The sequence below is a fragment of the Loxodonta africana genome, chromosome 4 (genome assembly GCF_030014295.1).
Source record: "Loxodonta africana isolate mLoxAfr1 chromosome 4, mLoxAfr1.hap2, whole genome shotgun sequence".
Classification (NCBI taxonomy): Eukaryota; Metazoa; Chordata; class Mammalia; order Proboscidea; family Elephantidae; genus Loxodonta; species Loxodonta africana.
Genome location: NC_087345.1, coordinates 168118466 through 168129898, shown reverse-complemented (window position 1 = coordinate 168129898; position 11433 = coordinate 168118466). Strand labels below are relative to the sequence as shown.

At 38.4% G+C, this 11433-nt stretch overlaps 1 protein-coding gene across 1 annotated transcript in view; it reads right to left on the bottom strand.

Moving 5' to 3' along the window:
- Positions 1-259: 259 nt before the first annotated feature.
- Positions 260-11433, bottom strand: part of LOC100669100 (myosin-IIIa) — a 127887-nt gene continuing 116713 nt past the window's right edge. The window contains exons 16-19 of the mRNA XM_064285197.1: positions 8521-8632; positions 5909-6071; positions 3463-3634; positions 260-1240 (exon numbers count right to left, since the gene is read on the bottom strand). Of these exons, the coding sequence (XP_064141267.1) occupies positions 331-1240; positions 3463-3634; positions 5909-6071; positions 8521-8632 (1357 nt within the window). The 3' untranslated portion in view covers positions 260-330. The remainder of the gene's footprint in view (positions 1241-3462; positions 3635-5908; positions 6072-8520; positions 8633-11433) is intronic.

Genomic DNA, 11433 nt, shown 5'->3' with positions numbered 1-11433 from the left:
GGCAGGAAGAAAGCATAACCTTTAGCAGATTTAGAAAATGTTTTTTTTTTTTTTAAGCTGTAATGAAAGATCTCACAGATACATGAAAATTGGCACTGTCAAATATTAGCATTTTAGTAGCCGTACATTTTAGCAAACCAACCCTTAGTCTCCTTACTAAACAAGATCTCTATTGTATTTCATACTATTTTATCAAAGTGAGTTGGTTTAAGAAGTTAATGGTTATAAAAAGTCTTAGGGTCTCATAAAAAGTAGGGGAAATAATATATCAGTTATTAATGATTAATCCAGCTACTGTAGAGTTCCTAGAGATTTTTTACTATTAATTTATTAACATACCTGTTTTGAGAAAACTGCCAAATCACATGCTTCTTTTTCTGAAATTGCTTTTGAGTCTCTGCTGTCCCTCATCTTGGAATTACAGATTTCCTTGTGTTTTATGGGAGAAGAATACAAATTGGGAGTGTGTTCTGCTACTTCTGTTGTAGCTGCAACAATCTCTTGATCCTTAAAAGAAGAGGATATCCCATCCTTCCTTAATTGCTGCCTTCTCTCATAGCCTCGGTATTTGCTCTGAATGAACACCGCTGCTTTATCTTCTTCCAGGTTCTGTATCATCTGCTGGCCCTGCCTCTCTGTGACTGTCCCACGGCTCCGACAGCTTTTCTCCTGGCTGCATATCGGTCCATTCTGGGTAACCACAGATGTCTTCTTTTCCTTTTCTTTGCTATTTGTGTTTTGATAAATCGGCTTTTGGCTAAAGCTAGGTTCCAAACTGGTTTTAAAGGAAGGCTGCTTAACCCCATTTTTGGCTAACAGGAGTCCTGAGTAGCTGGGCCTTTCTGATGTACCCTTCCTTTCTAGATAGGCCATTTTCGAGTCTCTTTCCTCTGCATACCTATGATTGCAACTTTGGAGCACAGCATCCTCCTTCTCCACTTTCTTGATCTTAGTGCCCTCTTCCAGGTCTTTGACAGACTTCTGTTTGGGGCTCAGTTCTGTCCAAGGACCCCCCACCAGACACAATTCTTGCTTAGCCTCTTCCCCAGACACATTGTTCATTTTTTTCTGCGTTTGAAATCCTCTCTTGTTACTCTCCACAGCATCGGTGGCTTCTTCTTCAGCTTTGAAAGCAGAAGTCTTCACTACAGATGTACTACTCCTTTTATTATTTGGAGCAGGAATGGATGTTTCTTTAGGAGAGGCTGCATTTTCTGTTTGTTTCTTCAAAAAAGATTCCCTGTGTAGAACAGATTGTGTCTGAATATATGATACGAAACTAAAGCTTATTAACTCTTGGCAATAGCTACATATTGCATAATATTGGAAGACAAGCAAAAGGAACAAAAAAGCTCAAAATAAAAACTTATCAAGTCACATTGATCAAGCGCTTCCCCAAATGCTCTCTCTAGCAACAAGTGTGATGGCTACTCAAATCATGAGAAAACCAGTTTAAACTCAAAGCGGAAAATAGCTTAGCCTTTGAAAAACCATGCTGTCGTTTTAATGAGGTATCAAGATCCTAGAAATTTCATCCCTTCAAAATAGGCCCCTTTCAAAACAAAGTAACTATGGTGAAGAGACGTACTGAACAGTGCATCTAGATTTGAGCCCAGTAAGCAGGGTCTGTTGACGAGGCTGCCATTCTGTCCTTTAATATGCTCCAAGTCTACAGATTACAGGAAATATCTTAGAAAAATGAAAGGAAAACAGTGTCACTGCTACAGTTCATGATCATGTAATGTTGTGGCCCTGGATTTCACAGCTGGTACTTTATTAATATCCTACCAAAATGATTTCCCCTTAACTAGAATTTTTTTAGAAGATAATATATTCTCTCCACTTTTTTTTTACCCCCCAGTCAAGGGCAAAACCCTTGTAAGAGCAACCCAGCCATGAAAAGGATGTTAAGGTGGAGTTGAAAAGTCATAACCTGACACCCTGGCACACCAACACCTCACTGCCACCTGGGGGCTTTTTGCCAGAGACGTTTTATCGTGGACCAGGAAAGCCATGGGAAAGTTCTAGTCTTTTGCAATCTGTTTTCAAAGAAGGACTCTATGTCAGGCCCCTCCACCTCTCCCTTCCCCAGCCTTCCTCTCTCCTGCCTCTGAGCTTCCCTTGACTCTCTGCGTGTACTTTTTATGTCGATTTTGTGGTCCACCTTCTGTGACAGTCCAGTTAACATCAAATTCCCCATCCAAGACCAAACAGGAATGGTTTCTTATTAACACTTGTGTTCCCAGACATGTGTCCTGCACATGCTTTTGCTGTCTGCTGTCGAGTAGATTCCGACTCATAGCCACCCTGTAGGATGGAGTAGAACTACCCCAAAGGGTGTCCAAGGAGCAACTGGTAGATTCAAACTGCCGACCTTTTGGTTAGCAGCTGTAGTTCTTAGCCACTGCACCACCGGGCCTCCAGCTTTCAATTTAGCAGATATTTACTAAGCATCTAATAGGAGCCCTGGTGGTGAAGTCATCAAGAGCTTGGGCTGCTAACCAAAAACATCAGCAGTTCAAATCCATCAGCTGCTCCTTGGAAACACTATGGGGCAGTTCCACTCTGTCCCTGGTGTCCTCAAAAGAAAGGTGGTAGCAAATGACTTAACTGAGCATCATACCTCTTTATTAAATTTTTTCTTTACTAATTTTAATATCTATAAATAGCAATATAAATTCTACATGTAGTAATTTCTAGAAGTAGTAAAATCAGTCTGTTGATTATGACTTAAGCAGCAATGGCTTATGGGTTATTAGGGCCATGGGAATGAACCAGAGAGCCCAGGGACATTATTCAGGTGTGGAGGAGGATTTAGATGGGGGGAGAGGGGCAAGAATTAGCAAAGGACGTTCAGAACTAGGAGTAGAACTGTAGAGAACAATTTGGCAGAAGCCAAGTGTTATGGATTGGATTGTGTCTCCCAAAATTATGTACTGATCTTCTGGCCCCTATACCTACGGATGTGATCCTGTTTGGAAAGAGGATTTTCTTTGTTACTTAGATCATAACTGAGTAGTCTGGGTCCTAAACCTAATCACTTTTGAGTTATAAAAAGCAGAATAAACACAGAGACACACATGGGGGAGGCGGTGAGATAGATGACAAAGAACGCTGAGGAATGCCAAGGAAGTACTGGGAGCTCCCAGAGCTACTGACAAGGAAGGACCTCGCCCTACAGCCCTGATTCAGACTTGTAGCCTCCTTAACTATGAAACAGTAAATTAGTGTTCTTTAAAGTCAACCACTTGTGGTATGTCTGTTACAGTGGCACTAGATAACTAAGACACCAAGAAAGATAAAACTTTGAGAAGGAAAGTACGTTGTTCATCAGTGTGAAATGCCAAAGAACTCCCAAATGGGATAAAGAACACAAAAGTGGCCACTGGTGCTCACTGACATTTGATGCATCAGTCTGAGGAAGCTGGTTAGACCGTGAACATTATTCTGGACCCAACATACTTAAAAAATCTATATGGCAAAATGGTATAAGAATAAATATCACTATACCTTTTATTTTCAAAGTTTTTCTTGTAATCAAATTCCTGATCGTGAGTCTGAATGGTTGTTACTGCGGTGTTTTTCCTGTTAACAATTTCTTGCTTTTGTTTCCTGACTAGATGTCTTCTTGCAGCTGAAAAATATAAGAGTAGTGTTAATCACAAGAAATAAAAGGCCATTACGTAAATGAATAGAAAAAAGTGTGTGTGTGTGTGTGTTTTAATTATGTGGCCATCAATAAATGTCAAAGAGGAAAAATGAAAGTAAAACCCCAAATAGAACAGGTTCATAAAAAATACGGAAATCATACGAGACTCTTCTAGAGGACAAGTTGCAGCAATAAAAGAGCTAAAGTGCTTTTCATTCTAAGTAGAGTACTAAGACGAAACTGAAATAATAGATATGGACTAAGTTGATGACCAAGACAAAATGTACTCATTTGCTTAGAATTTGATAATAAATATTTTCATTTCATTTTTGCCATATTTAGCTCTTCATAGGAGAGAGCCCTTATTACCTAAGTATGTTTTGGTCAATCACTCTTGAAGTCAGATCCCAGTGCCCAGTGCCGTCGAGTCGATTCCGACTCATAGCGACCCTAAAGGACAGAGTAGAACTGCCCGGAAACTTGAAGTCAGATAGATTTCAGAATTCAGGTTCTTTTTTTTTTTAATTTTAGGAAGATAACACCAAAAAAAAAAAAAAAAAAAGCTGTTCCTGTCGAGTCAATTCCGACTCATAGCAACCCTACAGGACAGAGCAGAACTGCCCCATAGGGTTTCCAAGGAGTGGCTGGTAGATTCAAACTGCCAAACTTTTGGTTAGGAGCTTGAGCTGTTGACCACTGCACCACCAGGGCATACAGAGTAAATATCATGTATTCTGTAACACTCAGAATAACATAGTTTCTGTAGCATATATCCTGTAACGTAACAGGGATGATGCTGGCGCAGCATCCCCGAATTGACCGTGAATGTTTTCGCAGGATGAATAAAGGACTACAAATAGCCTCGCTTTATGTGAGATCATAATTCACTGCCAAGTGAGTTATGAAAAACCCTTTTTCAGAGCTTTATGAATTTTGAATTGTACATACAGTAATATTTTCCAAATCTAGACACCAACCACTATCAGGGTTTGCGTTTTGATATCTGATGGTAGTGAGAAGTTAAGGGCTTACAATTCAGAAAGAGATGGTGGTAGCTCATAAGAGATGGACAGAATTGAGACTGGAAGCTGAATTTCTTGAATATTAATCAGCTATTCTGTCCATCACGGGAGAAAGATGTGGCAGTCTGCTTCCATAAAGATCACAGCCTTGGAAACCCAATGGGGCAGTTCTGCTCTGTCCTATAGGGTCTCGAGGAGTCGAAATCAGCTCGACGGCAGTGGGGTGTTTTTTTTTTTTAAATTATGTCCAAACCATGTAACTGTTCTTTAGAATGCAGGTTATAAACCATCAGTGGATCATGAGATGGACTTAGTGGGTCAAATTTAGTACCTAAAACAGAAATGGAACAGAGGAGAACAGAAAACCTCAAGAGTTCATTGCTTGTAGTATCTATGGGCATCAGGTTATGAAGGAAAATATATTTTTTATTATGGGTGGCCAGTTAAAATTTTTTGAAGGACACTGTACCAAGCCATTCTAGGTTCTCAATTTAGCTTTTTACAGAAAAATGGAAAGTGGGATCCAAAGTCCATGAATAATCTTTAATAAAAATTTAAAGTAAAGCATGATTATAAATATTACTTCCCTGCAGTTAACAGAAGGAAATGGATGCCCTTTAACAACACAAGGTTTAATTAAATTGTCAAAAACCATGGCATGTGTAACCTTTCGAACAAAATAAGAAAAACCTTATTGTCCAATGAGTTATGATAATGATTCTTGACGTCTTTAATTAATTCGATCACTTGTTGTATCTTGCATACTAGGTAAATTGCATTTCATTAATACTTGGCAGAAAATTTTATAATTAAATTATTTTATTTAATGCAAACATTTCTTCAAATATTAAAAGTGTCAATCACTAAAATGATCTGATTAGATTTAGTTTAGAGACAGCATCTAGGCAACATAGTCTGGAATGACACACAAAAGCTACGTAAGAATGGGAGATTTGTACCTAAGAAGCACTCTAAGATTTGATTTCATACCCATATCTAAACGTAACATTGGAGGAGTCCTTGAGCGGCACTAAAGGTTAAGTGCTAGACTACTAGCTGAAAGGCTGGAGGTTCTAATTCACCCAGAAGGTGCCTTGGAATATAGGCCTGGCAATCTGCTTCTGAAAGGTCACAGCCTTGAAAGCCCTGTGGAGCAACGTGGGATTAACTGGACAGCAACCAACAACAACAAACATAACATGATGCTTTGTTACACTGTGAGATCGTAGGTGATTACCTGACTGTATTATTACGGCGCTTGTGTTCCTTTTCTCCTGTGTTTTATGGTATCTTCTTGAACCCAAGAATCCTCTGACACAGGCTTGAATCAAAATAAGCTTGTCAATGTTTTCTTTTCTCATTAAATTTAACTGCTCCACATGATAATATTTAAGAAACACCTTAAAAAAATTAAGATCAAATACAAATAAAGCTACAGCACCCAGAGAGGAGACAGTCATGAGCTCTGCTTTGAGGAAAAGCTTGTATTCTGGATCTTTTTAGATTTTGGCAATCACTATCTTTTACTTCTTTGGCCTGGATGTTGCTATGACAGTACAGATTTTTCTGCTTGAAGAAAACCTCTCTTTGAGAAGGACTACAGAAGGTGGCAGTCATACTGTTTAACAGGTCACTTTAGGTTTTGTTGGCTGGGTCAATGAGTGGAAGACGTTGAGTTCCTTAATCAAAATTTTATCATCAGAGACTCTGGGAAAAGCTAATTTTTATGACTATTTTTTTAAGACAGTAATATTTTCCAAATCTAGAGGGTGGTGATCATTTCACTCATTAATTCACTCATCAAACATCTATTAAGACCTATCAGCTGCCTGTATCTGCTGGGGCACTGATCGTCCCAAGGGGGCTCATTATGTTGTCAGTGGAGAGTACAAGGCAGAGGTGAGGCCACAGCTAGAATTAATTAACAACTTTCTCGCTAGACCCAGTGAATGCCATGGGTAAGGAGGGCTGCCTTTGAATAAGTCTAAAATCAAAATGAATCAGAGCAAGAGAGGAGCCTGAAAGCCTGGAGTTGTGTTGATTACAGAGCTTTCAGCCCCCAACAAAGAAATAGGAAGTTTTTTTTCTTTCCCCCTTTTTAAGGCTAAATTTACTAGTACAAGTCACCTCAAAGAGAGTTTATTAAATCCACTAAGAAAGTCACTCAAATTCAAATTTTACAGCTGAGTCATGAGACCTGGTAACGCTGATGGTAGAATTCTCTTAGCGTTCCAGTACTTGGAAGCTTGGCACCACGGGCAAACAGTTTAGCGTTATAGGCCTTGATTGAATTTAGTTTTAATTTCTACAGGGCTCTCGATGTTAATATATTTAGTCCGTTCTGCTGTTGACAATTCATTTAAAATTCAATCTGTTTAAAAAGGTCATCATTCTTTCTACACAGCATTAGAAATGTTTCTATATTAAATACGTTTATCCATCTTAATGAGTTGGAAAAGGTGAAGTGGAAAAATACAAATAACTTTAAAATGCTACTTAAATACCAGGCAGAACAGGAAAGGCAAAGGACCTTTTTACAAGCTAAAACTCCATTTGAAGTTAGGCATGTGTTTCATATCATAAGATTCCAGCTTGATGAAATTCAGCTTCGTAAGCATCTAAAAGAAAATGGTGTGAACAAAATACACACCTTTTTTATGCACAGAATTTCCTCCTATTAAACATTAAAGTAAATATGGATTACCGAACATGTAAGCCACTCAGTCTATAAGATCAAACAAAAAAAAAACCACTGCCATGGAGTCGATTCCGACTCAGCGACTCCATGGGGCAGAGTAGAACTGCCCCTTAGAGTTTCCAAGAAGTACCTGGTAGATTTGAACTGCTGACCTCTTCGTTAGCAGCTGTAGCACTTAACCACTACACCACCGGGGTTTCTGGTCTATAAGATAGTCTCTTTTAAAAATTCATAGTCATTTTTTAAAATTCCTTAAATGGTTACGAGACCAACTCCTCATCTGAACATTCTGACAATTCTCTCCCACACCTCCTACCCCAAGGTACAAATGATGTCTGTGTATGAATTTCTTTGCAAATGGAATGTTTGTTTTCATCTACTACTGTGGACCGGCCAACAGTACTTATTCTTGAGTGGTCACTCTCTGAGTACTACTTTGCTTTTGCTTGGCTCTTTTCCCCAGCCTTCCCCCAGGGATGCATTAATGTACCCCTAAGACCTGGAATCCTGTTTATCTCCTTACGCCCATCTTGGAGTGGTATAAGGATATCTGAGAAACCCAATGCACCTTTCTCTAAGCATCCACCCATCTTACTTCCATGTTCAACACTGGTGATAATTTTTTTTACTTCATTCTCTAAGGGATTAAATAAACTAAGACCTCACAGCATCTCAAATCTAATACATAAACAGACTAATATTCAAATATCACAGATATTCAGTCAAATAATAATGGTGAATATTTTACTCAGATAAATTTCAAATTTACCACAGAAGCATATTTAAAAATTAAAGGAAAAAGAAAAACTGGAATTCTACTTTGATCACTATGATTGCCTAGGGATTTTTTTTTTTTTTTTTTTTACTGTATTTGGTGGACATATATATAATCAATATTATTTGAAATTAAATTTCATCCTTTTTAAAATGAATCTTCAAGATAAATATTCTTGGATTTCTTAAAAGAAACCTTTAGGAAGACTAAAGGTTTTTAATTTTGATGAAGAAGGAAACCTTTATGAATTTGTAAATTCGCATCCTCCTTTTTCAGCTAGATTCAGTAAAATATTCATTGAAAAATATTATAGTTCTCAGTAAACCCAAAATAGTTATTAAAATTTCATTCTGAAAAAATTTAATGAAAACATTACTTTTGTCTTTCCAAGAGCCCAGTGTTCAAGACCAACTTTTTCCAAAATGGTGGCACAAGTGTTCGGGCTCACTGGGGGCTCCTCATTCCACTTGTAGCAGAGAATATAGTACCTTAAAATGGGAAAAAGAGCTGATTAGTGTTGTACAAAGGTCCAGTGTCTAAGGGCCTGGTGGACACTGGGCATCTTTGTGTAGGGGAGAGAAAGGGACTCCTAAGGAATCCTATAGGCATTCTCAGAGTGCCTGTGGAAGAGAATAAATTCCAGACTGACGCAAATCTGGACCAGTCTATTTGTGTGAATTTGAGTACTGTTTTTCACTGTAGTAATTGCTTTTCAAGTCTTTACATTGAAGTCACTGACAAAAACTCCCTTACTCCAAAAACAAAAACGAAACACCCTCCCTCCCAAAATAAAAACAAAATGAACAAACAAACAACAACAACAACAAAAAACAGAACACATCTTAGCTGAGTTCTTAAAAAAAAAATCTTCCTCTGGGCACTGAAAGCCAAAGTGGCAGAAAGCTTTTATTCTTTTTTTCACCTGCATGAAAACACTGGAAGTTGACATTCGGCCTATCAATAATTGCTACACATATTATCTTATTTAATGTCTACACCATATATATGTTTGGGTTTACCATATACAGGTTAGATACCGTTTATCAGCCTCTAGAGCTCTGCTGCTAACCAAGAGGTCGGCAGTTTGAATACAGCAGCTGCTCCTTGGAAACCCTATGGGGCAGTTCTACTCTGTTCTATAGGGTCGCTATAAGTGGGAATTGATTTAACAGCAATGGGTTTGGTTTGGTTTTGGTTTATCTACAGATGAGGAAGTTGAAGCCTGAAACTTACGGAATGTAAGTAACTTTGAATAAGGCCACACATTCAGTAAGTGACAGAGATGGGATTCAAAACTGGGTGTTCTGATTTCAAAGCATGTATACTGACCTACTCTACTACACTACAGTACTGCCTTCAGTGAGTTCTGGTTGTATCAGAGCTTTGAGAACCCAACCATTATGTACAGGTGTCTAGTGGAAAAATGGAGCCAACTTAGGTGGCTCCTTAGTATAAGGGTTCATTTGAAATAACTACAATAATAACCCAGCCTCTTGTGCAAAGTAAGCTCAGGTTGTGTATCTTCCCTTAAGATTGTGTTTCTTTGTCACAAAACAGTAGAGTTTATCCACCACAGAATAGACAAAGGGTCTGATGAGCTATGCATCCTACTAGGAGGGTTGGTGAAAGGCCGATACAGGGCACAGGACGGTTATTTAGTCCTATTAACATCCCTACACGGCCTTTGCAAATCACCCTGCCTTCCTAAGATTCTGTGCCAATTTGGATGATAGCTTTCACATTACTGACAAAGAAAAGATTTAGCCTTTTATTTCCGGTGCTTCCTGTATTCAGAACACTTGTTCACATGTTCTCTATGTACTTAATTTTCCTCCCCCCTCTTCATGTACTGGGTAGTAATTTGTTATCTTACAGTAGCATAAACACCAAACCAAATCAGTTGCCACCGAGTGAACTCTGACTCATGGCAACCTCACGTGTGTTTCAGGGTAGAACCACACTTCTCGGGTTGTCAGTGGCTGTGATCACCAGGCCTGTCTTCCGAGGCATCTCTGGGTAGATTTGAACTGCCAACCTTTTGGTTAGCAGCTGAATCTTTGACCGTTTGTGCTACCTAGGGATCCTCTATATAGCACAAGACTTTGAAACGCATGTTGTAAAACCGTTAATACTTTAATTTGGCATTCGAAAGTCTCTTTTCAAAATTTTAACCCAACTGGTTTTCCCATCTTTTGTCACGTCACTGACACTCACTCTGCCAACGCAACCTGTGCCAAGTCCCTTCAATACAGACATAGATGGCTGCCTCTAGCTTTTGACACACAACCTGCACATTGAGAAAGGCCCTTCCTATCTTCCCCACAAACTGTTCCCACCAGCTCTCAGTCTGAGCCTCCCCTTTTGATAAACTCTCTTATAGCTCTCTTGGAAATAATCTCTCCCTTCCCTGAACTCTTACACTGTGTGTACCCCTCGTTTGGGCTTCGGCATTTATTATTGTGTTGCTTTTTATCTTTCCATAGTATGGTTTTTATAATTCTCACTATGTTGTCATCTTTTGAGGATCAAACTGTTCTAAAATTCTGTCTCTCACAGTGTTTAACACAGTGTTTTGTACATTTAAAAAAAATCACTAATATTTAAGGGTATTTACATTAATATTATATGCATACTATTTAAGCAATTAAAAAAATCAAACGTATGAAGTAAAGTCAAATTTTGATTTCCATTTGAAATTTGAAACTCCTTTGCATCAAGTCTTTTGGGTTACCTGCTTTCACGAACAGAATGGAGAATTTACCAATTGGCTAATAAGAAATTTCAAGATTGTCTACTTCTTAGTTCTGGATACAAAATTGAGTCTGTGGGAAGTGAAATCATGATTAAACGCTGGTTGTAGTTCTGAACTCTAAAATTTGAGGTTTTAAAGTCTATCTTATACTACCATAAGGGATTTGCCAATATAAAAGTCACCATATTTGCGTAATTTTGGTCTCCATCATGAAAAAGTGGAAGGGTTTTCAAGGTATTGCATATGAATACCTTTCTTTTTCCAGGTCCCTAAAGAAAACAAAAACAAAACCAAGAATTGCTGAAAATTTGAAAAATTGCTGAAAAAACTAGAATTTCCGTCACATTTTATAAGGGTCTTGGTTATTCCAAGAGAAAGAATGCTTGATATGAGACTTGACAATTTTAGGAGGTCGAGGTTAGAAATCTCATTTCGTGCGCAAGTGGTAGCATTTCAGCACTTTGGTTTATCCTTAGTACAGTACTACTTTAGATACTCTGCAAAAGGCCTGAGGACTTTATATATGGAGACTTCCGA